This window comes from Lepidochelys kempii, chromosome 9 (genome assembly GCF_965140265.1).
Source record: "Lepidochelys kempii isolate rLepKem1 chromosome 9, rLepKem1.hap2, whole genome shotgun sequence".
In the NCBI taxonomy this organism is placed as follows: Eukaryota; Metazoa; Chordata; order Testudines; family Cheloniidae; genus Lepidochelys; species Lepidochelys kempii.
In genome coordinates, this window is record NC_133264.1 from 43,618,444 (window position 1) to 43,644,780 (window position 26,337).

At 40.7% G+C, this 26,337-nt stretch overlaps 1 protein-coding gene across 4 annotated transcripts in view; it reads left to right on the forward strand.

Annotated features, from left to right (window-relative positions):
- Positions 1-26,337, forward strand: part of LOC140917371 (glypican-5-like) — a 609,804-nt gene that overhangs the window by 219,492 nt on the left and 363,975 nt on the right. For 2 of the 4 annotated variants that reach the window (XM_073360049.1, XM_073360046.1), the window contains exons 4-6: positions 12,214-12,347; positions 20,878-20,937; positions 23,011-23,136. In XM_073360049.1, the coding sequence (XP_073216150.1) occupies positions 12,214-12,347; positions 20,878-20,937; positions 23,011-23,136 (320 nt within the window). The remainder of the gene's footprint in view (positions 1-12,213; positions 12,348-20,877; positions 20,938-23,010; positions 23,137-26,337) is intronic. The other 2 variants (XM_073360047.1, XM_073360048.1) reach the window with 2 other exon arrangements.

The following is a 26,337-nucleotide window of genomic DNA, read 5'->3' on the forward strand; positions in this document are numbered from 1 at the left end:
GTTAAACTAGGTAGGTACACTGATATAACTTCTTTGTGTGGGCACTTTTATTCTGGAATAAGAGTGGCTTTTTTCATTTTCACTTAAACCCCTTCCAAAGTCACAGAATCTAAACTGGGAAGAGATACTGAATTAGGATTGTCCATGTGGGGAGTTATACTGATTTAACCATAGCAGTTTCAATTCATACCTTTTTATACCTGTATAACTTTCCAAGCAGACAAGCCCTATGGGTATGTGCGTATGTTTCTGATTTTAGTTTTTAAAAGTTCTGCAGTATGCATTTTATTTTTCTTGAGAGCACTTTACTCTAATACAGTTACTAGACTGGCCTGTTGGAAGAACAAACTTTTATGAATTTTTTATCATATTAATATTTAAGTTTGGCATGCTAGGAGAAACTTCAGTAATATTTTTTAAAAGCTTTTCATTTCAGAATGAAAATGAATAATAAAAACACCATGTACCATTACATTTCTGGTTTAATGAAATTAATTTCAAAAGTGATAAAAGGAAATCAAATTAAACTGAAATCTTTTAATAGATTTATTCTTATGTTAACTTTAGAAAATTATCTAATTTTTTGGAGAGCTTTTAAAGTGATTCACTTGGATTGATTCCCAATAGAATTCCCTTTCATTACTAGATTATTGTAATTAATTATAAAATTAGGCTTATTCTTTCCAGGTTGTCAATATCTAAGCACAAATGTCACCACTAACAAGGACTGACTGTCAGAAATGATCAGTACGTGATCTTAGGTGTATTAGTAGGGGGAAATCAATCATTGTCCTCTTCTGGTACTGGCATATCGTTTTATTTTTATAATAGATAACTATTTATCAGTGAGGGTTACTGAATAGCAATGTGGGGTTTTTTTTAAATCACTAAAGATATGCTGAAAAGCTAACCAGTGAAATGTGTGCATTCAGATTTCTTGTAAGTTGTTTGATACACTGAAAACAGTTGTTTGAAAAGCAAATGAAGAAAAAAAGAATTGACTGTCAGATTACATGAAGTGCCATAAAAATATTTTTGTTCAGATGAATGTGCCTTTACTATCCCCCAGTTTTGCTGTTGAAAAGGTAGAATAATATACAGCTGGTTTCTTAAATGTTCATATGAATAGGTGTCTCAGTGACTTTACATGAAATTTCCAAAATATATGCTCCCGTCTAAGGCTCAATTCAGCAAATTATCCCTATTCAGCGAAGAATACGAGTATGAGCTTCACCTTCAGTATATGTTTTTAAATCCGAAATCAATGGGACTTCAGTTGCATTCAAGCATGTCCATAACTGCTTTGCTTAAATTCTCTCCCAAATCACTCTGGGGTAAATTTTGCATTCCTTATTTGAGCAAAATATCTGTGGAAGATGATGGGAATTTTGCTAAAGTAGCAACTACAGAATCTGACCCACTGTTTGTGTATGAAAGGCCAGCATGTCATGGAGCATGTGTCTGTTCTGCCATAGAAAAGACATGCAAAGGAAAACAATATATATTCACATCAGCCTAAAAAGCCCAGCAGGGCATTTACTTTTAATAAGCAATTTCATGGCTGATTTGCAAACTATGCTTTGCTGTCATACTTTGTAAAGTTCTCATCTTTTCCAATAAATAGACTAGCTTCAAAGCTTGACCCTTTTGTTCAAAAAGGAAGATAGATTAAACCTTTTTGCATAGATGGACAGAGTCATTACATGATACTTTCCACAGAGATATCCAGAAACATAACTTGACCTCAAAATGCATCAGGTTAAACTGTTTATACTGTAACAGAGTTCATTAAAGTTTTCACTTTTCATTAGAGTTCATTAAATAATTATTCACAGAGAAGTTCTAAATATTTGAAACCAGTCCCTTTGGAGTTCATGGAGCTTGCATTTCTTGTGCAAGGTTTCATATTCGTGAATATTGCAACTAAACTGGGCACTGACTTTTCTCCCCATTATCTCTATATCTGTAAAAATTTCAATGCCACTTTTTGCAAAACATTTTTGAGTTTCAAGATGGATTAGTTAGCACTGGCCACAATGATATTGGTTCTGATTCTCTGACTGGCTGATGCAGTTAGGAGCATCACCGGAGGTTATTTTGGCTCTGTTTTGCTAACGGAGAGGCAATAGTTAGTTTACAGTTTGTGAACTTGAAATAATAATAAGACTTTGTCTTTTAATTTTTCCAATTCAAACAGTTTAGGAAATGCTCAATTATTGTTTGATAGGCTAGATTTGCCCAGTCTTTTACTGGATCCTACAAGGCAACTTCCTTCCTAATGTCTCTTCTCTTGAATCTGTGTAATTAATAGTTTCCTAGTACATCTGTCATAGGGTTGAGGTCTAACTAGCCACTGCTTTCATTTAATCTTCCCATAACCTTCAAGGAAATAACTGCCTGAAGTTACTGCCCTGTTTTAAGCTAGAGAAGTTAGTTGTGCTTTCTTGATTTACTGATAATGTTCCAGTATTTTGAGATTGTAAATAACACACATTTATTATGATTTCATTTTATATATGGGACATAGTCCCTTGAGAAGAAGACAAGGAGCTTGGATTGTAAGCCTGGGGCATCTTTGTGACCCTAACAGCATCCCAGTGCAAGAGGGCAAGGGGCTCACTGGCATCTGCTAGTGAGTTTCAGCTGGCCTGACCAGTTCATTAATGTCATAAACTGTATCAGATATATATCATGTAAGGTATCATTGGAAAACTAACAACACACTGATCATTAATATTCTTGCATGGTGTATGTATGCTAAATGCCCAAGGGACCATACAAATATGAAGGAAATGCAGAATTAAAATGTTTTTACCAGATAAGCCTGGGTAGTGGGTAAACAGGTTTCTCCCAGACAAAGGACAAGCCAATGCCTCCCGTCACATGTCATCAGAGTTGATTAGCAATCACATGTCAAGTGGCAATTTATTTACATCGGAGATGGCAGGAACAGATCAATTTGCATTCAGCAAACCCCAGGGAAGAAGAAACCAACATGGAACTTCCTTCACTGCCAGACTGCATGTTTCCTTCTTCCAGCTTGAATTAACTTTATTTGGGGGGTAACTTTCAGCAGAATCCATTTTAAAGGTTCACTGGACTATAGAAGAGAGGTGCAAAGAATCCCTCGTTTTCTTTGACCTAGGAAGAAAAGGGGAACCAGCACCCTGTACTTTGGTGGTAGACTGAGAGACAATTGGCCATGCTGGGCAAAGTTTGATTGATGAGAGAAACCATTTTAAAGGTTTGTACCTTGCTAGATTAATATTTGGACTTTTAGATGCATGTTTTCACTTTTATTTGCTTGTAGCCATCTCCACCTTTATTTTCTTTTACTTGGCATCACTTAGCCTAGTTCCTGTTGTTAATAAACTTGTTTTATTTTATTCTAAACCGACCCAGTGCTGTGTTTGAATCGAAATGATTGTTAACTCCAGTTAATGTGGCAAGCTGCTGGATGCTGAACCTTTAAAGGAGCAAAGGAACCTTAGTATTCCTCTGAATGGCCCAGGAAAGGGCTGGATATGGCAGAGATCATGGTTTTGGGACAATTTGGACAGGGAGTGTGTTGGGGTCACTTGGTCAGTAGTAACCAAGGCTGGTGGGTACCAGAGTGTGACTGGGGTGTAACAAGCCAGCTGCTGGCTCCATGCTGTGAGCCACAGCAGCACATCACTGAAGGCACTCAGGGTTACAGAGCACACAATGATGACATGGGCCCTCACTGGTCTGGATTGCATTCCAGAATGTGACAGCCTCCCAAGACATTTTGCCTTCACACCTTAGACACCTGACACCCAAAAGCTTACAGTAGATCTCACTTGCCAAACATTAGTAAGAGGACTGAGGACCAAACAGGGAGCTAGAGCCTAAGGCAAAGGTTTCCCTGAGCAGCAAGGTACTGACTGAAGAGCAATCTGCCAGTCTGTTAGCAGCCAGGAGGAGACTTTGGTTGGTGGGAAGAGTATCTTATGCCTCTGGATTTTCTCAGGGTCAGTGGTTCTGTTGCTCTGAGTACAGAGCACCAAAATATTGCTGTCACCCATACAGGCCCTTTTCAGTGAATGGGGTTCAGTGAGTATGAGTCAGGGGAGGATTTAGCATCAAATAACCCAATTATTGTGAGATTTAAAACAGCCTCTGGTTGGTGTTAGCCCTCTCAGTAATATGGCATTTTGTTGTTGTTTGCTAGGAAGGAAGGGAAATTAATAGAAGAGTATCACGTACAAAGGACTGTTTCAAGAGCATAATCATCTCTTTTGTCTTGATTTCCCCCATCTGTTTATTGTATCCACCAATTATCTCTTCTCTTAAAATTAGATTGTAAGCTTTTCGGTGGAGGGACTTTGTTGTTTGCTAGCGCAATGGGGCCCTGATCCCTGACTGCAGCCTCTAGACACTACCACAATGCAAATAATTAACAATTAAAATAATCCCACAGTAAACATATACATTAACAGCCAAATTCTTCCCTGTAAAATTTATAGATATGCTTTTCTTTTTTTCAAAAACGGACTGATTGTTTTTAATGACTTGTTGATAATGGATCAAACTTAAAGGGCACATTTGTTCTGTAGAATTTTAAATGTCTGCTTCTGTGCTGTTTAAATCTTTACTACGTAGAAAAAAACTAGATGATAGGGAAAAAGTTGTTTTCGTTTTTACTTCAATTTTTTTCCACAGTGAAACTCAGGATGAAAAATGTTAAGAACTTTGTTACAGTTGTTACTATTATGTATTTCTATTACAATAGCACCCATAGGCTCCAACAGAGGTTTTGAGAGGCACTGCACAGACACATAGTAAGAGGCTGTCTCTGCCCCAAAGAGTTTACATGCTAAATAAACAAGGCAGAGAGATTGACTTGACCAAGGTCACATAATTGGTCAGTAGCACAGGTGGGAATGGCTTCTGACTCCCAGCCCATTGCCATACCTATGGGACCCTGCTGCCTCCTGAGAGATATAATAATAAAACTACGTTATTACCTCCAGATCAACAGTTACCCTTCAGGGGAGCTGGCAGTTCGTTTACTGAATGAGCTTTTGTTATAGAAGTGCAGTCATTTAATTTAATTAAAATAATTTCCTCATACAAACTGTGGACTAAATATTGTCCTTACTCGGGCAAAATTTCCATAGAGGTGAATGACCATATTGCATAGGAACATAGGAATTGATCAGACCCGTGATCTATCTAGTCCAATATCCTAGTGGCCAGAACCAGATGTTACCAAAAAAAAGTGAAGGAAACTCTATAATGGACTATTATGGAATAATTTGCCAGAGGGGAAGTTGCTTCTGCTGGCTTATGCCTTGGAGTATATGGGTTTGTATCCCTTATTTTAAAAAAAGAAATTCTATCTAATATAACAGTCGATGTTCTCATTATCCATATAAATGTATAATGCTTTTTAGTTCTAAGCTCTTGACCTCAATGATATCTAGTGGCAATGAGTTCCACAATTAAGTTATGCATTTAGTTACAACATGTCACCTCTCCCCTGGGTTCAGTTTTGCCATCTGTAAAATAGGGATAATGATACCAACCTCCTTTGTAAAGTGCTTTGAGATTTACTTATGAAAAACATGATTGAAGAGGTAGGTGTTATCATTATTACTGCATAAAAATACATTTTGTTTTATAAGTTTTAAATGTGACTTTCAGTTTCATTGCATGTCTTCCTGTTCTTGTATTAGGAGAAAAGCACTGGCTCATCTGTCTCCTCCTATTCATCTTCTCTGTAGACTAAACAGCCGCAATATTTTCAATCTCTCTTTATCTGGAAGTCTTTTTTTGTACCTCTAATATCTTTTATCACTCATTTCAGAACTCCCCTCTGTTTTTGCCTATATCCTTAATTAAAACTAGGCCTCAATTTTTTGGTTCCCTGACCTAGATGCTCTAAAAGGCCCTGATTTTCAGAGAGTTCTGAGCAACCACCCTGTGAAACTCAAGCTGTTTTAAAGTGCCTCAAATTCAGCTTGAAAAAAATTGAAGTACTCAAAATCATGACTCATATTTGCAAATCTTGGCTAGTGGGATCAGAACCGATTACAGTATTCCGGGTGAGGGCATACCAATAATTTATATAAACCATTGTAATTTTCAATATTATTTTCTATCCCATTCCTTATCCACCCTACATTTTGTTTGCTTTTTACATTTTTTTTATCTCCGCTTCATATTGAGCGGTGGTTTTCATTAGCTGAGCTGTCCACAATGTCCTGTTCCTGAGAAGTCATAATGAGTAAAGGCTTGCAGGACTTGGCTCTAGCTTACCTAAGGTCAAAATTGATCTCACACATCACTTTTGAAGGGAGAATAATATTTTAACCTGCAATTCAGATAAAGCTGAATGTCTTTATGAATTGTTAGCACATGTGGGGTGGGGCACTCCCTGTTGTTTCTGAGACAAGTTTAGGATTCTGTGTCAGGCACCATCGGAGTAGCAGAGAGAGAAATAGATATAGTGATTGGGTGTGGGCAAGACAAGCAAGGCAATGTTTAGGTGGAAAAAACAACTGATGGTCTTGAGCCAATCAATAACCTCTGAGTCAGCTTGGGAAGAGGTGGTGGAATCTCCATCCTTAGAGTTTTTAAGGCTTGACAAAGCCTTGGCTGGGATGATTTAGTCTGTGCTGGTCCTGCTCTGAGCAGGTGTTTGGACTAGATCAGTGGTTCTCAAACTAGGGCTGCCGCTTGTTCAGGGAAAGCCCCTGGTGGGCCGGCCGGTTTGTTTACTGGCCGCGTCTGCAGGTTTGGCCAATCGCGGCTCCCACTGGCCGTGGTTCGCCGCTCCAAGCCAATGGGAGCTGCAGGAATGGTGGCCAGCACATCCCTCGGCCCGTACCGCTTCCCACAGTCCCTATTGGCCTGGAGCGGTGAACCGCGGTCAGTGGGAGCCACGATCGGCCAAACCTGCGGACGTGGCAGGTAAAGAAACCGGCCCGGCCCACCAGGGGCTTTCCCTGAACAAGTAGCAGCCCTATTTTGATAACCACTGGATTAGATGACCTCCTGAGGTCACTTCCAACCCTAATCTTCTATGATTCTGTGACCTCCGAGGAGTCCAACGTGAAAAGAGTAACTCTACCCTTAGTTTGCCCATAAGGCCATACTAGACAAAACTGTGCTCTTGTTTACACCTGGGTAACCCCCTGGAAGTCACTGGAATTTTGAAGTTTGTCAGGGTAGATGCTGGACTTGATTTCGCTGGGGCTGCGTGGCTACAGATAAAGGCAGAAAGCTGTTTGAAAGGACACAAGGGCTTTAATAGTAACTCCAGTACTAACCACATGACAATCTCGTATTTTAAAATTTCAAACCTTCTCTCTGTAGAATCAGAGAACATTATGTTCTGAAATGGGGAAAAGGTCTCCCGATTTAGGGAAATAATATTCCCTCCAAGTCTAGAAGGGCATGACATTTTCTCCTTGTTTGATTATATTAAGTATATTAAATATGACCTAAATTTTTAAGGTTGCTCAAGCTGAGAGAGTTCAAAGGATTTTGAATGACATTTTTTTCAATTTATTTTTGTTAAGCCTTTGCAATAATTGTAAATAATCACTCTTATAAAGGACAAATGGCAGGGGTCAAGTAATAATCCTTCATATACATGAGTGTATGTTTCTGTGCTAAGGAAAATCCATAAAAGAAAACGGAATAGAGATACTTAGATCAAAATTTAGCTAGCATTTATCAGAGAAACTAGGATTTAACAGTCCTTGGCATTTAAAGCAAAAAGCCCAAGAAAAATATATGGCATCATAAAACTTTATTGATATTCAGGTGGCAACAGCTTATCAGGAATACCAGCTTCTCAATGTAGTTCTTCACCTTTAGAAAATAGGGTTCGGTTTTTATTTTTATTATTATTAAAATGAGACAATAGGAACGGCTTAGCACTATCATAGGTGATAAAGAGACGTAACCTTTCATCTATTAGTAACCAAAGTTTGGCTGGCTTAATGTTGAGGCCTGGAAATTTAAAGAAGGAAATTTGAAAGATTAGGTTGTTAATAGTCTGTGTTGATTATGGGATTATTTTAGAAATATCTGAGGTAACTGAAAAATTAGTTGTGCAAAATCCCAAACTTGCTTTATTCTCCAGCCTTACTGATGATTGATTTTTATTGTAAGTGTTGCCAACTCTTGCGATTTTATCCCATACCACAAAATTTGATGTTTTCTTTAAAGATCCTGCTCCTAGAGTCAGGTAATTAGTGGGTTTGGGGGTTTTTTTAAGCATACAAGCTCTCCCAACCCCCTCCATGTTTCTAGCCCTCATAGTGGAAGAGAAGAGCCTGAAATTATGAAACCTAAAGTCTTAAAAACCAGAAAGCAAATATAAAGATTTTTTATTTGTTTTAGAATCTAATTTTTAAGCCAATCTCATGATATTTTATAAATTGAGTTTGGCAATAATGTTGTGTGTTGTGAAAGTGACAACAGACAACTAAGCTCTCAACTTTTTTAACCTCTTTAACAGAAAAAATCATCTCTAGCAGTAAATTTCAGGTATCCTAAAACCTGAATATGTCTGTTTTTTAATTTTTAATAGTTTTTTATTTACACTTGTTATCTTAGAGTTAGAGCAGGGGTCGGCAACCTTTTAGAAGTAGTGTGCTGAGTCTTCATTTATTCACTTTAATTTAAGGTTTCGTGTGCCAATAATACTTTTTACAGAAAACCTCAAAGAAAGATTTTTTTTTTCAACTGAAATTTCACAGGGGAAAAATTTCAGTTTTCCCATGAATTCTGCTCATTAGTTAAGAACTGCCTTAAAACTAATCCACAGTCAGAGACTTGATTTGGCAGCTCTAATTTTTAAAGCCAGTGGCTCCTAGCTCTTCTGATGTAGTGTAATTAGAGAGGTGTTTGCAGTAGCTTGTACTGGGATGTTGGAATATTGCAATGTGTGAGACATATGAGGTGCAGAGCAAAGGATGCAAGAAACCCTTTGCCAGAATGTGACTCAGCTGCTTTTACACCCATCTGCCCAGTCTCCTATAGGTTTAAATGGGATTTTTGGTTTATGTTTCCAATTATGTGGTTTTAATCATGGGTGGTGTGGACAAAGTGAATAAGGAAAAGTTATTTACTTGTTCCCATAATATAAGAAGTAGGGGCCACCAAATGAAATTAATGGGCAGCAGGTTTAAAACAAATAAAAGGAAGTTCTTCTTCACACAGCGCACAGTCAACCTCTGGAACTCCTTGCCTGGGGAGGTTGTGAAGGCTAGGACTATAACAGGATTTAAAAGAGAACTGGATAAATTCATGGAGGTTAAGTCCATTAATGGCTAGGATGGGTAAGGAATGGTGTCCCTAGCCTCTGTTTGTCAGAGGGTGAAGATGGATGGCAGGAGAGAGATCACTTGATCGTTACCTGTTAGGTTCACGCCCTCTGGGGCACCTGGCTTTGGCCACTGTCAGTAGACAGGATACTGGGCTGGATGGACCTTTGGTCTGACCCAGTATGGCCATTCTTATGTTCTTATGTGCTCTCAAAGGTTTGGAAGAGACTGAAATAAAATATTTCATTCACAAAGCTCTGCCTTGAGTGTATTTAAAGATATGCCCCTCGTGCGGTGAGACCAAAGCATATGCCACTGCTGAGCCGGGTGCATGGCTCCACCTCCCGCTACCGTGTGAAATGTTAGGATTAATCCAATGCATTTAAATCAGATTGCTGTAATATAAATTCACTGCGATACGTTACACTGGAATAGGCAGTAACTCGTATTCCTAGCACTGTTGGTCAGCATCTTGCATGCGGCTTCCCGAGTGTTCATTTTCAATATCTACAGCGTGCCTGCTTCTCAATTGAAAGTGTCCCTTCGGCTTACGTAGGAGTAACTTTCCTGGAGTGAGTAAACAGAGGTGGATTTAGCTGTACTGCACCTGTGCTGAGGAGAGAGAGAGACAACATAGCTCACTGGTGTGAAGAGATGAAAGAGAGAATATTTGAAGTCATCCATGTTCAGGAATGCTCAGCAAGTGGCAGAAAGAAAGACATGGCTCAGTAGGGTTTTTATAAGTGCAGTAGAATGCACAGTACAGCAAGAATCCAAATACTCAAATGGCATAAGCAAGGAGACAGAGGCAGTGGCTCCCAATACCAAATTAAATGCTATGCTGGATGATGGATTTTTTTGTATTGCTTTTGATGTATTTTTAAAGTTTTTAATGTAGAAATAGATATTGAAAGATGATAATTTTCACCTTATAAAATGGGGACTGTTGCCCTATTATTAATAGTTATCTGTACTACAGTATTGAAGGGTATTAGTGTGCTAACATGCAGGGGCAGTACCTGGACCCCAGTACACAAGGAGTTAACACCAACTTCACTTTCCCCTCCCCTTGGAAAATCCTCCTGGGAAGGGCTGCTGAAAAAAGAGCAGAGGTGAATGTTTATGGGTCGGCCTGGGAGCTGAGTGATTCCATTTTGCTTATGGAAACATGCACTGATTTTTATCAACACAGATTTTCTTCTGCTGATTCCTACTTGTTTAGTCCTCCTGTGACACCCCCAGCATACACTGGTGGTGTGTTCACAGCATATACACAGATAAGTTAGTTAAAAACAGAAATATTCTTGCTGGAAGGCTACAATGTAATACTGCTTTTTTTCTTAGAAATCAGAACAATATTGCACAAGAACCCCAAACAGAGGACGAAAACAGGCTGCTCCCTAAGGCAGAGAGGCACAACTCACCCCATCTTGCTTTAATTGGCTCTCTTCAAATTGACTCTGCTTGCATGCACCACACTTTGCAAGCAGGACTGGTATCTGCCCCTGCTTCTCCTTCCACACTCTTAAAGTGATAGCTTCCAATTCCAACACAGTCCTCCTTCCTGGAAGAAGCTAGTTTACAATAAGCAATTTAATTTGGGTGAAATTCAGATGTTGGCTATTTTAATTAGGAGGGAATAATTTAGGGACCAAAAAATATATGCCGACTAAAACTTTGAAACTCGAGTGCCCAATAGAGCCTAGGCACTGAACTGAGAACCTGTGGCAGCTGTGAGGGCTCACTAAAAGTAAGGCTGCCTTTACTTAAGTCTCTAAATGTGGATTTAGGTGTCTAACTTTAGGTACCCAGATTTGGAAATTTGTCCATAAATCCCAGACAAACCTTAGTTAAGACTGAGTTACTATTAGAAATAGCGCCCTTAAAAATTATGTTAACAGAACGCTGTGCAGCAGTTAAAAGAAACAAAATGTTTAAAAGTCAGGAAATTCAGTGAAGGTTCATTACCACCCTTAACTCTGACCCCTGTATCTCACCTTATGCCAGTTGCATTTTCTTTATGGGCCACAGGCATTGCTAGACCCACCTACATCCCGTGTCTTGACTGGTAAACAACACCTGTGTATGGACTAGATGTTCAGTCCTCCCCCAGTTCAACCAGCAGTTCTGAACACAGACACCAACATCCTACTTCTTATGATCTCATACAGGCCAGAGGCACAATCGACCCTCCACGCATCCTTCTGCTACAGACTAGAGCCTACATAATTTTGCACCTTACATTTTAAAGCCCAATAAGGTCTGAAGACCCCAATTTTACCCCGCCCTCCTGATTCAGGCTAGAAAAGCTTCTGTAACTAGCCTGTTCATCCTCCAAATAAGCGTCTGAGCATCCAGATACAGGCCAGAGATCCACCTTACTCCATACACCTTATAACTTCTGGCCAGATTGCCAGGTAAAGACAAGTGGGTGTGGAAACACTTTCTTCAACTCCTGTCCTATAGAAAGGCCCCACACCAATGTGTAGTTCTTGCTAGGCAGCTTTCTTATGCCCGATGTCCACACACATTGCACTTCAGGTTGGTCACCAAGTCAAGTGAAATTGTGATGTAGGAAAAGGGGATTGAGGCTCACTCTTGGAGTCCATCTCCAGGTGTGGCACAGTTGGGACACTGCATGATGTCCTAGTAGCTGGTAAATTGTCGGTAGCAATCATCTATGTCATGCCTGTTGACATTAACACTCTAGTGCAGGGGTTTGATCCCAAGAAAACAAGGATCCATCTGCCCCGGACAGCCTGCCCCAGACAGCCTCTTGTGGTGTGGTGCAGAGATTCCCTCATACGCAACATGAGCCAAAATGGACAAACTTGCTTCTGTGCTATTTAATCTGCTTTTTACTTCAAACAACACAATTACATTTGTTTTTTCCCCTCCTTCTTTGTTACAGGTTGACAAAGTGTGTGGACAGCCCCAAGAAAGAGAAGCAAAACCTTCACCAGATAATATAGTGCAAGCAAAAGACATGGCTGAAACCCAGGCTCTCACGATGGCTCACTCTGCTAATCTAAACAATAAAAGGAGGTAACCCTACGTGAAACATATCTCTAAGTGCATTGAAATAAACCTTATTCCTCATAATTTGCATTAACTATTTCTCATGCAGGAGTGTTTAAACCCAATTCTGTCCTCTGATATCCACCCACAACAGTCTTAGGCTTTCCTCGGAGGTGGTGCTAGTCCATTGGGGGCCCTAAACTGGAATCTTGTTGGGACTCCCCACACACAACACATAATAAAAAGCAAATAAGGGGGCCCCTTGAGCTGCTTGGGGGCCTAAGGAATTGCTTAGTCTGTTTAGGCCTAGCGCTGGCTCTAGCTTTCCTGGTAGTTACGTAGATGTATTTGAGGGAATAATTGGTCCCTGTAGTGCTTTCCAGTTGAAGCCTGACAGTATTTCTTGCAGGCCAGTCCTGATGTCGTTAATCAGTATTGACTCAGTCTTTAATTTGGCAAACTCTTATCGTAAACAATGGGAGCTTTGCCAGAGTAAAAACTGGGTGACTTCAGGACATTGCCCTGTAGGAGTCCATTTGCTCCTGGCCTTTAAGGACAATTGATATTGGGATGGATCATCCATGGGATGGGCTGCATGTGGGGGGAAGGGGGAGATTTCCATGATGCAGCGTTACTCCCCTTTTCTGTAGTGGAGGAAAGAATTTGGCATACACATTCTTCCCGCAGTTGATTAGGCAGTGGGCTTCTGGTGAATTTTCAGGGATTGAGCAAGGCCAGGTCCATCTGCGTGTAGGCCCTGTGCCTCCACGTTGGCTCCAGCCTTCCAGCCACCTGTCAGTGCAGCTACAAAGTAGCTGTGCTACCAAGGTGTCCCTCTGCCATGGTTCTCATGTGCCTAAATTATGTGGTGGGGAAGAGGGAATTTTGTGATGTGCATCCTCTCTGACCCCTCCCCGGCCTACACACTATTGCCCCCAAGTTCCCTGGTCTTCACCCCCTCGCCCATGTGAACCTTAGATTAGGGTTTGGGTGGGGCCCGAGGATGTGCCACAGAAGGGGGCGTGTCTCTCTGTGGAGCGTCTCTTCCATGTGTGGCTTAGGGAAGCTGATCCTACCCAGGGTACGTTTAAGTGAATTTCAGTGCCAGTTTACAAGAGAATTCCAATTACTTATTACTGGCTAAATTAAATCCTGCTATGTCAGTATAAATCGGGAATAATTTCGCTGAAGTTAGTGGAGATGGGTCTGGATTTACACTGGTGTAACTGAGAGCAGAGTTTGGCTTTATTCCACTTGAGTGCCTGCCTCGATGAGTTCAGGCTGTAAGATTTGCACCCACATCTATTTTGATTTTTTCCAAACCTATGTGCATTCCGAAACCCAAATACACTGTCTTAAAAAAGAAAAAAGAAAAAAAAGTTGTGACTACAGTGTACTTCTCGATCACATTCTTCGGCAGTTTGCAACCAAAGCACAGCAACTTGTGCTGGTGTTTGGGGCTAACTGATTTTCATTGTGCAAGCTGCATGAAATGTAAAAAAGCAAGCAGCCTGGCTGGTAAAAAGTAAATTAGATTTTAAAAATTCCGTGGTAATAATCTGAAGTATAAACTGAAATACAGTTAACAGAATTTGTTTTTTAAATGTACTGGTCTGGTTCTGTCCCTGACAAGATCTATCTCACTATCTTCACTCAGCATTGCATTTTTAGCAGAATTGGCCTATGAGCCAGATCCTGAGCTGGTGTAAATGAGCAGTGGGTCACACCAATTTATATAGCTGAGGATCTGGCCCTGAGACTTTTAATTAATCAGAGAACAGCCCTTTGATATTTATTACTATAGATACCAAAGAAAATATAATAAAACTAATATGCTACTAATTATAAAATGTTGCCAGAAGCTGGTGAATGCATCATGACATCAGCTGAGCTGAGCACATCCTTACATTTCACTGATTAGTGTGATGTGTTATGGAAATGTAGTGAGAAAGGTGTGATGAAGAACCAGCATACTAGGAGTTAACGTATGAGCTGGTGTTGGTAAATATGTGTGGGATGGACTTCATCTTTCCAAGACCTGTGGGAAAACAGGTTGCGTAAAGTTTGTGCTTTGCTTTTGGAAATAACTGGAGAGCTATAAATATTGAGAAATATACAGTGATGGACTTACTATTCTTCATATGTCATTTAATCGCATATGTTATCAATAAAAAGCAATTTTAGCTCATATAAAATTTTATAACTGATGTATGAAATCCTAAGTGCAGTGAGTTATGTTAAAATATATTTAGACAGGCAGATATCTTAACTGTTATGGAGAATCTAGTTTATGAGATTCATTAATCATAATGCTATGTGGTGCCATGACTTCTGGAAATTTAAAATACAAGGAGCAAGATTTTCAGTTGTGTATCTAGGTACTAACATGGCCCCACAGCAGGCCACAGTAACTAGTGGATTTTATCAAGACCCTGGGAGGTAGGGAAGTATTAGCCCCACTTTACAGAAAGGAAACTGAAGAACTGGCTAGATATAGTGATTTGCTGAGCCAGGAATAGGACCCAGGTCTCCCAAGTCCCAGTCTATTGCTCAGCAAACGAGACTATCCTTCCTACTCATCCTGAATTCAATGGAGATACACCAGTGTACATCAGCTGTAGATCAGGCCTGTAACCTTTGCAGAATGATTCCAAGTTCAAAGAGAAGAATTAGTGTGGTTTACCATGTTTCTTTTCCCAACACACTGGGGGAATCACAGTGATCTGTGCTACAGCTCCTAATCAGACAGCCTGTATTTAAAAAAAAAATAGAGAGAGAGCATCGAGCAGTTGTTTGCCAAGCCCACTGTTCTGTAGTAAGCTCCACATGGGCACAGGGCTCCATCTACGCAGAGCCATATAAAGAATCATGGCCGGAATCATGAACATCTTGATTTTCAAAAGATGCTGTGCAGCTGCACCTTTGAAAATCAGGCCATACAGTGATGAATGACTAGCAGATTGAATGAACCTTTTTCCCCCTCTGCGTTCCTCTGAGACAATTACTTATCAGCCTAGCTGCTCTGCTTTTCCATTCTCGTTCTGGTAGGATCTGGTTGGGAGCAGGACCTTCTCAGTTCAGCGTTCCTTTTCATGGAACTCCCAGGCCTCGGGTGCTGTCCTCTCCTTGCTGCTTTATGATCCCCGAACGGGCCCTCTTGTCCGGTGAAATCCCTTGCTACACTGTTCAGTGAATCTGTGACCATTTAAATTTAAGTTCCCTTTCCCCAGCTCCGGATATTTTCTCCCTCTTTCCCCATAAACTCCTCTTTTGTTTTTGTGTGCCCCATCTCCTTTCGTTTGTTCAGGGGAGTGACTCTCTCTGCTTTGTTCTGTCTCTAGCTCCTCCTTTCTCATGCTCTACAGAGCTAGAAGCAGAACAGTGAGTTACCCAGCTCATCAGCCGTGACAGGTTGCTTATTGGTTGTCCCCATAACTTGCTCATGTTGAGAGAAGAGGGTCAGTGGGGATTCTGTGCTGCCGTGGCTCTCTTAATTCAAACACATGCTGTTCCATGATTCTTCCCTCTCTCCACTGCAGCCCAGGGCCTGTTCCTACTCTCTCCCTCCCACAGGGACCAATTCTGTGTAGCCTGTAACCTGCACATATCCTCTGTACTCATTCTTTTGCTTTCAATCCCACCACGACCTAAGCCTCGGCATGCAGACACACACACACAGCCACTTCCTCTTCCTTGGGATTTCCGTATGACCAGTAAAGCAATCTACATTACATCAGTATGATACCTCTGGCTAAATAATAGGGGCCGCACCACTTACACTATGTCAAAGTGAAAATAGCAAGTTTTATTGATATGGGTTTGACTTAGTGTTCCAAAGAGAGGTTTTCCAATAGAGTATCTACTGAAACTGCCTCAGATGCATGGAAAGTCCTGAAGACAAATATGTACAATGTGGCAATCAAGAGCTTTGGAAAGAATACTAAAAAAAGTCTGGTGGTTTGTAGACCACTTGGAGATACTGCTGCCACTCGATGAGAGGAAAAGATCACCTACAAAAGTCTACTCCTACTACTGATTCACTCAACAACCTAAAAGAAGCTCGTAAGGTTGTTCAAATATTTTCTAGGAGGTGTGCTCAAGAATTTTGGCTGGGTCTCTATGACAGCGTCCAATAGGCGGCTGATGCAGGTGACAGTAGATGGTTATATGAGGGCATTAGAAAGTCCATTTGTCCGATAAAGAACAAGACAGCTCCGCTGAAAGATCTGGATGGCAATAGCTTAGCTGATAAAAGGAAGCAACTGGAGAGGTGGATTGAGCACCATGGAATGATATACTCAAAGGAGTCTGTAGTAGACCAACGTGTGTTAGTGGAAGTGCCTGGGTTTGAAGTTATGACTTTGCTGGATGCCAAATCTACTCTAGAGGAACTTGAACAAAACATCAAAAAGATTCCCAACCACAAAGCTTCAGGATCTGACTGTTTACCTGCTGAAATCTATAAATGTGCAAACAAAGACTTGCTGCAAAGATTACACAAGGTACTGCTACTCTATTGGAAGGAAGAAACTGTTCTGCAAGATTTTCAGGATGCTTGCTTCATCCAACTCTATAAAATTAAAGGAGCCAGAAGTTATTGTAATAACCACAGAGGTATATCTCTTCTTAACATTGTGAGGAAAATCTTAAGCTGTATTCTTTTACCTAGACTTCAAACTTTAGCTGAGAGAATCTCTCCTGAGAGCCAGTGTGACTTCAGTTTGGGAAGGTCCACCATAGACATGGTCTTCTCTGTAAGACAACTGCAAGAAAAGTGCAGAGAGAAGCGTATTCCACTGTACATGGCTTTTATAGATTTAACAAAAGCCTTTGACATGGTTAGTTGGTTAGGGCTTCAGAGTGTTCTGACGAAGCTTATATAATGAAATCCTTACACTGTGGCATGAAGGCAACTGTAATGTATGAAAACCAAAAGTCTCACTCGTTTAACATCAATAATGGAGTGAAGCAGGGTAGAATATGAGCTTCTACAGTGTTTAATATTTACTTTTCTTTCCTGCTTCCACATGCATTCTGTGACGTTCAAGAGGGTGTCTATCTTAACACTAGACATGATGGAGGTTTGTGGATCATAATGTTTATGCCCTACAACATCTTATTACCAAGTTCTCTGATTCATGCAAAATCTATGGGCTAGCACTAAGCTTGTAGAAGGCTATCATGCACCAAAGCTCTTCAGAACCAGTTCCAGATATCACCTTAGATGTTATTCATCTGAATGTTATTTACCAGTTTTGCTACTTTGACGCTACTGTTACCAGCAATGTAGATCTTGATGCTGAGCTCACTAGTAGAATCAGCAAAGCATCCAAGAACTTTGATCTTTTGCAAGACAGAGCCTAGATAACAAATAACAAATTGTCAACTAAAGTGAAAATCTGTATTTATGACTGATGACAAATATGCCATAAGACTAAACAGCTTTGATATAGATGCTTGCATAAAATTCTTTGACTAAGATTGCAAGACAGGGTGACAAATGTGAAAGTGTTAAATCATGGTGGTATGTCATTCATGGGAACATTGATTTGTAAGAAAAGACTCAGGAAGCTTGGACGTGTCAAGTTAATGGTGGATTACTGGATCCCAAAGAGTGTGCTGTACTCTGAAGCTCACAAAGGGACTAGAAAGAGAGGCAGAGTGCTGCACAGATTTTGAGATGTGTGCAAAGATCACTTCGTATCTGCGGATGATTGGAAAAGGAATGCAGAATGCTGCTCTGTTTGCTAGAGTCAGCTTGTAGATGGAGCAAGGCATTCTGAGGCGGACTGGATCAAGCTTTTGTGATGACCAGGGACAGAGGAGGAAAGAATCTGCTGCTCAGATTCAGATCATTGCTAGTGCATGGATGTACCCTACCTGTGGATGGGAGTGTCACTCACACATCAGACTCAGCAGTCATCAAAGAACTCATCAGCACATACACCATGCTCTGTAAAGGGCAACAGTACCATTGATTTACTGAGGGATTCCAGAGTACTATAAGATAGAGTAGATGTTAACTCAGTAAACTAATTCAAAATGCTGATACTCCATCCCTGACCTGGCAACCTACTCAAATACATACTTAAATTCAGCCCAGGACTTCAGCAGGTGCCTAGCTATAAGCACATGCTTTAATCCCTTTGAGTGCAATGGGATTTAAAGATGTGTTTCAAGTTAAGCACATGTCTAAGTCCTGTGCTGAATAGGGATGGATTCTGAATTAAATCTTTTAATCACATGCTTAGCTCTGGGACATCTCATGCACTTAAAATTAAGCTCATGTGTTAAGTACTCTCCTGATATAACATGTTTGTATTTTGCTGAACTTTTTCTCTCACTAAAATGGATTCCCTAATTCATCTCCGTGTAAATTCAGTTCCTGCACCTTTTTTTCTTAATTCTACTAAATCTGTTTCCTTTGGGACAATGCACGATGACTGAAATTTGTACAAATACTGCATGGTCTTAGTAAATTTCTAACTCTGAATGTATTTACAATACTACAGCATGAAGAAGATATATAGATTTAATTACCTTTTTTTTAATTGCACAACACTCTTTAGAGATTAACTGAAACTGGCAACATTGCTGTTGTAGTCATTTCTTAACCTGGAGGTTACTGTAATGTATAGCAGGGATGTCAGGAAAAGTGAAGCTACGTGATGATGTAGGAATACACAGAGCATATATCTCAATCAGTAAATTGGGATTTTATTGTTTATTTCAGCACAAAACACTCTTTGGGCTTGGATCAGAACACTTGGGAAAGCGAAAATACCCTCCTTTAGTATCTGTTCTGTATTTAATATATTTTTCACGCCACTAAACACAGATTGGATACAGATCTACCTACAAATATAGAAATATATTCTGCTTAGCAAAGAAATAAAACATGGCATTTGGTCTCTAATTAGAGAAGGCAGCATTTGAAATCTTACTATGTCAGGGTTTCATTGTTCTTTTGTGACCCGGGAGTCTTTTATTTTTATTAAAATAACTAATTTTGAGTTTCTTAAGAAATGTATGAAATCAATTCTACCTATTTGATTTGAATTAAATGTATCTGTTGGCTCTAACTGTAGGTGTGTTTAATGCTCGAATTTTATCAAAGAGGAAGTACAAAACACATTGTTAATGCCAACTGCAAATCAAATGGCTATGGAGAAGATTAAAACAACTCAGAACAAGTGTTGGTAGTCTGACCCATGCACATAGTGCCCATTGGCCATTGTTTTTCCCCAGCATAAGGGCTGCTTTGTGTTTAGCTGGCCCACTAGGAGCATCACCCCAGTGCAAAGGGGACCCTCTAGTGGCACAGCATGGAACTGGTGTAGCAGTACTCCCATGCCACCATCCCTCCATGTGGTCAGTATGGGAACATGGTGGGTTAATGAGGAAGTGGTCAGGGCATCTCAGCACACTGGCCATCCATGGATGTTATAATGGCTTCTCAGGGCCATTAGCAGTCTCAGTAATTTAGAGCAGCCTTCCTTTGCTACCTTATCCCCCAACTCTCTGACTTCCGCTTTGTGCTGCTCAGTGCTGTTGAAAATATAGTCCATTTTCTTCAGTAAAGCTTCACTGGGTATCTAAGGTGCACAAGGGTCTGTGTTGCCTTTTATGTGCATGTATAGCTCCCAACAAAGCCATTGCATTATGCAGAAGTATTGAGGGGTGATTAGACATCCAAAGCCTGATCTTACACTGACTACTCCTGATTTATGCTGATGTAAATGAGAGCGTCATCAGGCTCCCCACCATATGTGAAATAGTTAATCCAAATATTTCTATACAGCTCAGGATGGCAGAACCACAAAACACATATGTATGCTTGAATCTGGACTGCTAAAAGAGCCATTATCTTGTGGAAATGTGGGCTTTCCTAGAGAAATCCATTTTAGCTGTTTCCTCTGGCATGATCCTGTGAACTGGCTTTTCTACTTTGGAGGGTGGTTCTTATGCACATGAAGTCCTGTCTCATTCAATGCTATCAGTTGTTGAGTCCCAGAACTGAACAGCACAAAAATCTGTACTTGCATAACCATGAAAAGATTAAACAAATTGCTCATTACCCTGAAAAACGAAGAGTTTCCACTTGTACTTCCTTTTGTGTGGTGCGCAAAGCCATTTTTTTCCTATTGTTTTCTCATATACATAAGAGCTGACCTGTATTTACAACTCATTCATTCCATATATGGATATGGTAGATTTCAAGTCCATAGAATTTATTTTTAGCATGTTGTTGTATTTGCTGCATTTGTAATTGTAATTTTTGTTTGAAGCTATCTTAGGAAAAAGCTCTTCAACCACCAGCCTTGATGTTTTTCAGTAATGCATTGACATATTTTTAATTGTATCTATACTTTGGAAAATCTCATGATAGTTTTCCTCATTTGTTTTCTGAGATAATCCTGTGCATGTGCTTGATGACCCTTTCTTTCAAATAATTTTTACTTTTTTCTCATTTCTTTTCCTCATTTGCCTGAATTCCTGCTTCTCCCCCACCCCCAACCTCTTCTGATTGATGCTTATTCTCCCCGGCCTATTCCAGTTCTCTGCCTCTGAAAGCTTCAAAGAATGACAAATCCAGAAGTTTGAAAAAAATCTCTCGGTAAGAATGAAAACAAGGTGACATATTTTGTTGTCTCTTTGTGTAACTCATCCAAATTATAAGGCTCTTGGTTCCATTACCAACTCTGATCTAGGAAAGACAGATGTTTGAATACAGCTACTTTAGAAATCAATAATGGTTTATTACCATGTGAACCGTTGGAAAATACAATGTTCCTATTAAAATTTAAATAGTTTTCCTTTGTAAGAAATGAAAACAGTAGAAATCAACACGTAATTTTATATTTGCTAAGATATTATTTTGAGACTTTGTGTTTATGTATGTACAACATAAACTGAAATCTTTCAAGAATACCAAAGGACTTTACAGCTTTGGGAAAACAGGGTTAAGATGAACAGCACACTCTTAGAAGAGTGCATTTTGAGAGAGCAGTGTGTTTGGTAGACTGACCAACCTTCAAGCTAGGCATCTCTGCAACCTTCATACAATGGATAGCCCTTAAGGCGATCCTATGGGGGCAGGTAGTGATGTATCTAAGTCATAGGTTTACTACTTATTTAATTACTGCACCAAGCAGAGAGAAAATGTGTGAGGAGGAGGAAAGGGAGAGGCAGAGGTGCTCATTCCATGCTTGTGAACCCAAAGTGATGCACAGTTCTGCTAAAATGACATGAATAGGCTCAGATCATATCTTCCTTAGAACCAAATAATTGCCCTCATGTTAAAACTACAACAGCTGTGTCCCTGCTAGGCTTTAACCATGTGTTAGTTACCCCATAGTAGCTAAAACTTGGTTGTAAAACCTCTTATTTCCTAGTGAAAACTAGGCCTAAGAAGGGCTAGAGGAAAAGGAATCCATCCCCCAAACCCATGGTTTGGCAGGAGTGGGTGTCTAGCGACTCTGCTGTGTTTGCTACATCCTGGGGAGTTGAGTCTTGCTAAAGGCCCCCTTTGTCCCCAACATAGTAACAAATACCTTGACAACTCCCGTGCAATGCGACCCACCATATCACCAAACCCCTTGTCCATGGAATGTCGCCCTATACAGCCTGCCCCCTGGAAGCAATTGAAGCAGAATGGTTTTGTTGTCTTTCCACACTGCAGTGTTGATGGCATGGGAGAGCAGGAATAGCAACAACTGACCTTTAGAGCGCTAGTTTCAGTTTTTGTGCATGGCTTTGCATCATGTCCAGAACAGTATTTTCATAGCACCAAGGCTTAGACATGAAGGGTACCAGTTAGGAGTACCTAAGGTTACAGAAATACTTCCCATAATCTCACTCCTTGGAATTCTAAACACAGAGAAATACTCTGGTATCTGAGGTAAAGCTGTGGTCATGTGGGTAAACATTTATTTTATATGGTTACCTTAGTAAGACAGGTATAATCATGTATTAGGACATCAGCTGGTTGCCCCTGGGAAGGAATTTTTCCCTCCATTCCACATCAGACAACAGGCTCTTTGCACTATCCAGACTTTTTGTTTTTCCTCCAAAACATGAAGCACAGGCCACGACTACTGGCAGGGCACCAGACTTGATGAGAGGGAGCATCCTTTTTAAGACAAAGCTGACATGGAAGGCAATGGTGGGGTGGTGCTAACCCCCTCTCAACAAGGTTGGCTTTTCTACACTTGAATTGTATGTTCAAGTCACTTAATGGAGGACTGCATGGTTGGTTATAGGTAGCCTTTTCCATCCAGGAATAGCACTGACAGCATCTTAATTAATCACTCCCTGGCTGGGGGGGAGGGTAAAAATATTGACTTTTAGTTATAGACAGAACACATCCATTTAACAGAAAACAAATAATGTTTTCTCTGTTGATACAAAAGCTTTAAATGAATTTTTCAATCCATGTGGGATGCACTAATGCTGTTTGTTAACGCTACCTTTTAAACACAATGTAATCTATTAATGCTGTGGTAAATAGGGATGGAGGATACATCAACAACAGGAATGCACTTTAAACAAGAGCAAATTAACTTTGCTAGATTTTTTTCTTTTTGAAAGGGTTGCAAACTTTTAATTTTACAGAACCATGAACCAAAGATTTAACTTACCCCAGGAATTCACTGCTCTGCTGTTAATTTCTTCTCTTCCTAATTTGTAGAGAGTTCATCAACTACATGAAACGATCCCGAACCTTTTATGCCTCTATAGCAGAAAGGCTGTGTGATGGGGACCTGGTGATGCGGGACAGCTCGACTTGCTGGAATGGAGAGGATGTTGTGGAAAGGTAATTGAGAGAGTCAAATTTTGTACTGAAGATGGACATATTTACGTAAACAAAACTGGCTTTCCAGATCCTCCTGGTGCTTCAAAAAGCTCTGTATTAGATATGATGCATTGTCTTGAAATGACATGTTACTTTATATACTATAAGCAGTTTAATGACCTTCATGATCCTTAAATATCTGATCATTTTATTAACCCATGAGATTGCGCTAATGGGGTCTTCAAATAGTGTTGTATAATCTCTATGAGGAAAAAAAGCATTTTGAATTATAATGAATTATACAGTGAACTGAAACACTTTCCAAAGAAGACTGAATAACACTGATTTTGGGCCCACTTTTCACACACTGAAGCCCTACAATAACTTGCTGATCCAGTTGCAGATCTTCCTTGCTGGGAGAATAAGGGTCATGCTTTTAACAGTAAGGGCGGGGGGCACGCTAGGTCCAGAAATACCAGATCATGCTGTCTTGATCTTTTTTTAACCTACATACCAGTAAAGCTTTTCAATGGGGTTAAGTTGGTTGCTTTGAGTCTTGAAAGTAAGAAGAAAGAAGGAAATGGTGCAGCTGTGGTACGTAGGTCATTCTGAGTGTGCAGACGACTTTGTTTTATAAGCAAAATGGGAGGGCAAAGAGTATGTACCACAATTGTTAATTAGACTCCTAAAGTATGCCTATACTGCAATAAACCCCTCACAACTGGCTCAGGTCAGATGTCTAGGACTCACAGGGCTCAGGCTGCAGGGGTGTGAAATTGCAGTGTAAATGTTCAGGCTTGAAGTGGAGCCTGAGTTCTGGGACCCTCTGCCTTCATAGGGTCCCAGGGTTCCAGAATGTCTACACCGCCATTTTATAGCCCCACAGCCCAAACCCCACAAGCCTTAGTCCACTGACATGGGCCAGCTGTGGGTGTTTCACTGCAGTGTAGACATACCCCTAGAGTTTAATGAAGTTGGTAGGGTAGGAATGGAACTTTCAGTTGGATGCTCTATTTCTCACCTTGGATCCTTTCATACCCAGTCTGCCCCCTTCTGGTGGCATGTGCTTCTTTGACCTCTTAAACACTATGGCCCCATGTGTTTGTGTAAAACAAAACAAAACAAAAGCCTTGTCAGCAGACAACAATATTTCATTTCCTAGGCACAATTATTGCTATAATTGCTGAAGTCTGCACTGGCTTCTAGGTAATGGTGGATCCAAGACTTTTGTTCACACTACAGAGAGGACATGAACACTTTTAAAGCTAATGAGGGTCCAGATGGAGGCCCCAACCCTGCAATATGTTGTGCCTAGTCAGATTGCTGCACCCCTGCACACCATGTTGAAGCCAGCCATAAAAGTCAACTCATCCATGTGCTTCACATTACAGGATTGGGGTTCACAGGCTCTATCGTGCCCCTGTACTGTGGAGGTAGTGCAGCTCCAGGTCCTGTGCGCCATCTTCCCTCTGCCCCTTCCAGTCCATGCAGGGCTGGGTGTAAACTTGCCCTCACATTTAGTGAGAAAACTTCCAAACCGATGAAAGCAAATAACCGGAGCATTACAGAGACTGGTTGATTGAAAGCATAACACCAGTTTCATTTTGTGTACTCTCTGAGCAACTGTGGAACTATGGTAAGATGAGGCCATGCTATGTTTCAGATGAAGCTGAGATACTGGTATCAGCAGCTACCGTCAGGGGACAGGCAGACTAATGTAGATGGATTATTTGTTTCTTTGGAGAATTTGACATTGCATGAAATGGTTTGATTTTAATCCGAAATATGAGTGGTTCAACCTGCAACATGACAAATGTGACAAATTCAGTTACAGAAATCTAACAAGCACCTCCCACTGAAAAATGACTTGCTATGGTTGTAAAGCGCTTTTCTGTGCTGCGCTCTGATGGCATTACAGTACACACACACATTCAGCATGTTGATGTGCAGCATCTTCAAGACGTGTTTTCTTGAAGCTTGTTCCAATGTTTAGAGCCTTTTGGAATTCTTTGCAGATATTGTTAGTCGGAGTGCTGCTAAAGGGGCACCGCTAGAGCAAGGCCTCTGAAATAATTACGGATGGATAGTCAAGGAGCAGAAATAATGTCTTGGATTGCTGAAGGGAATGCCCTGTACTGCAAGAGTAGCTTGTACTCCACCACGTTTGCTCTGATGCTAAGCTACTGTTCAAAGATGGAGAGGGGGCAGGGCTATGGCCTCAGAAACATCCTGGCCTGGCTTGTCCTCTTGGACCCTGAAGTGCCATGATCTGTACAAGATGGTCTCCTGCTTTCCAGTGCTCAGGGAGCACTAGCAACAAAACTATGTTTCTCTCTTTTTTAGTAGCCCAATCCTGCCCTCAACTCTTGCTGGAGGGGCATGTGGTGTAGGTAAAGAGATGCAGAGGGCACTCTTGGGCCGGCAAGCAGTGTGGCATCAACAAGAGAGCAGCCTAAAACCTATTCTGAATTATGCCAGCTACCAAAAGCCCTGACAGGTCATAATGGGATTCAGCAGGCAGGAAAGCACAGGGAAGCTCTGGTAGTGCCTGTTCACCCCAGACATCCCCTCTATTCCAGCAGCAGGGAGAGGGTGAGTGCTGGGAAGACTGGCTCCTATGCCACTGGATGATCCATGCGAACCAGAACTGCTGGGCTCTCCCTGCAATGGGAGCTGCTCAGGGTGCAGCACCAACTTTAGGCTCCTATTTTTGAAAACCTTGGCCTCAATCCCAAGTGAAATACATTAGGTGAGAAAAATACTTTAGGAATTTGTAGTTCTTTAATATTCTTCATTTGTTCCTCAGATAATATGAACCAGCTGAAGTCTTTGTACTGAAATTCAGAGTTGGATATTTAGTTGAATACTGCATGCAATTGTGGTTGCCCCATCTCAAAAAAGATATATTGGAATTGGAAAAGGTTCAGAAAAGGACAATAAAAATGATTAGGGGTATGGAACGGCTTCCATATGAAGAGAGATTAATAAGACTGGAACTTTTCAGCTTGGAAAAGAAATGACTAAGGGGGGATATGACCGACATCTATAAAATCATAACTAGTGTGGAGAAAGTAAATCATCATCATCATGTTCCTATTACGCTTCTGGCATTTAGGGCAGCGACGAAGCTCCTCCACTCCTGTCTGTTTCTGGCAGTGGTTCCCCAACTGTGCCCCAGGTTTTTCAGCTCGGCTTCCACAGCTCTTTGCCATGATGTTTTCG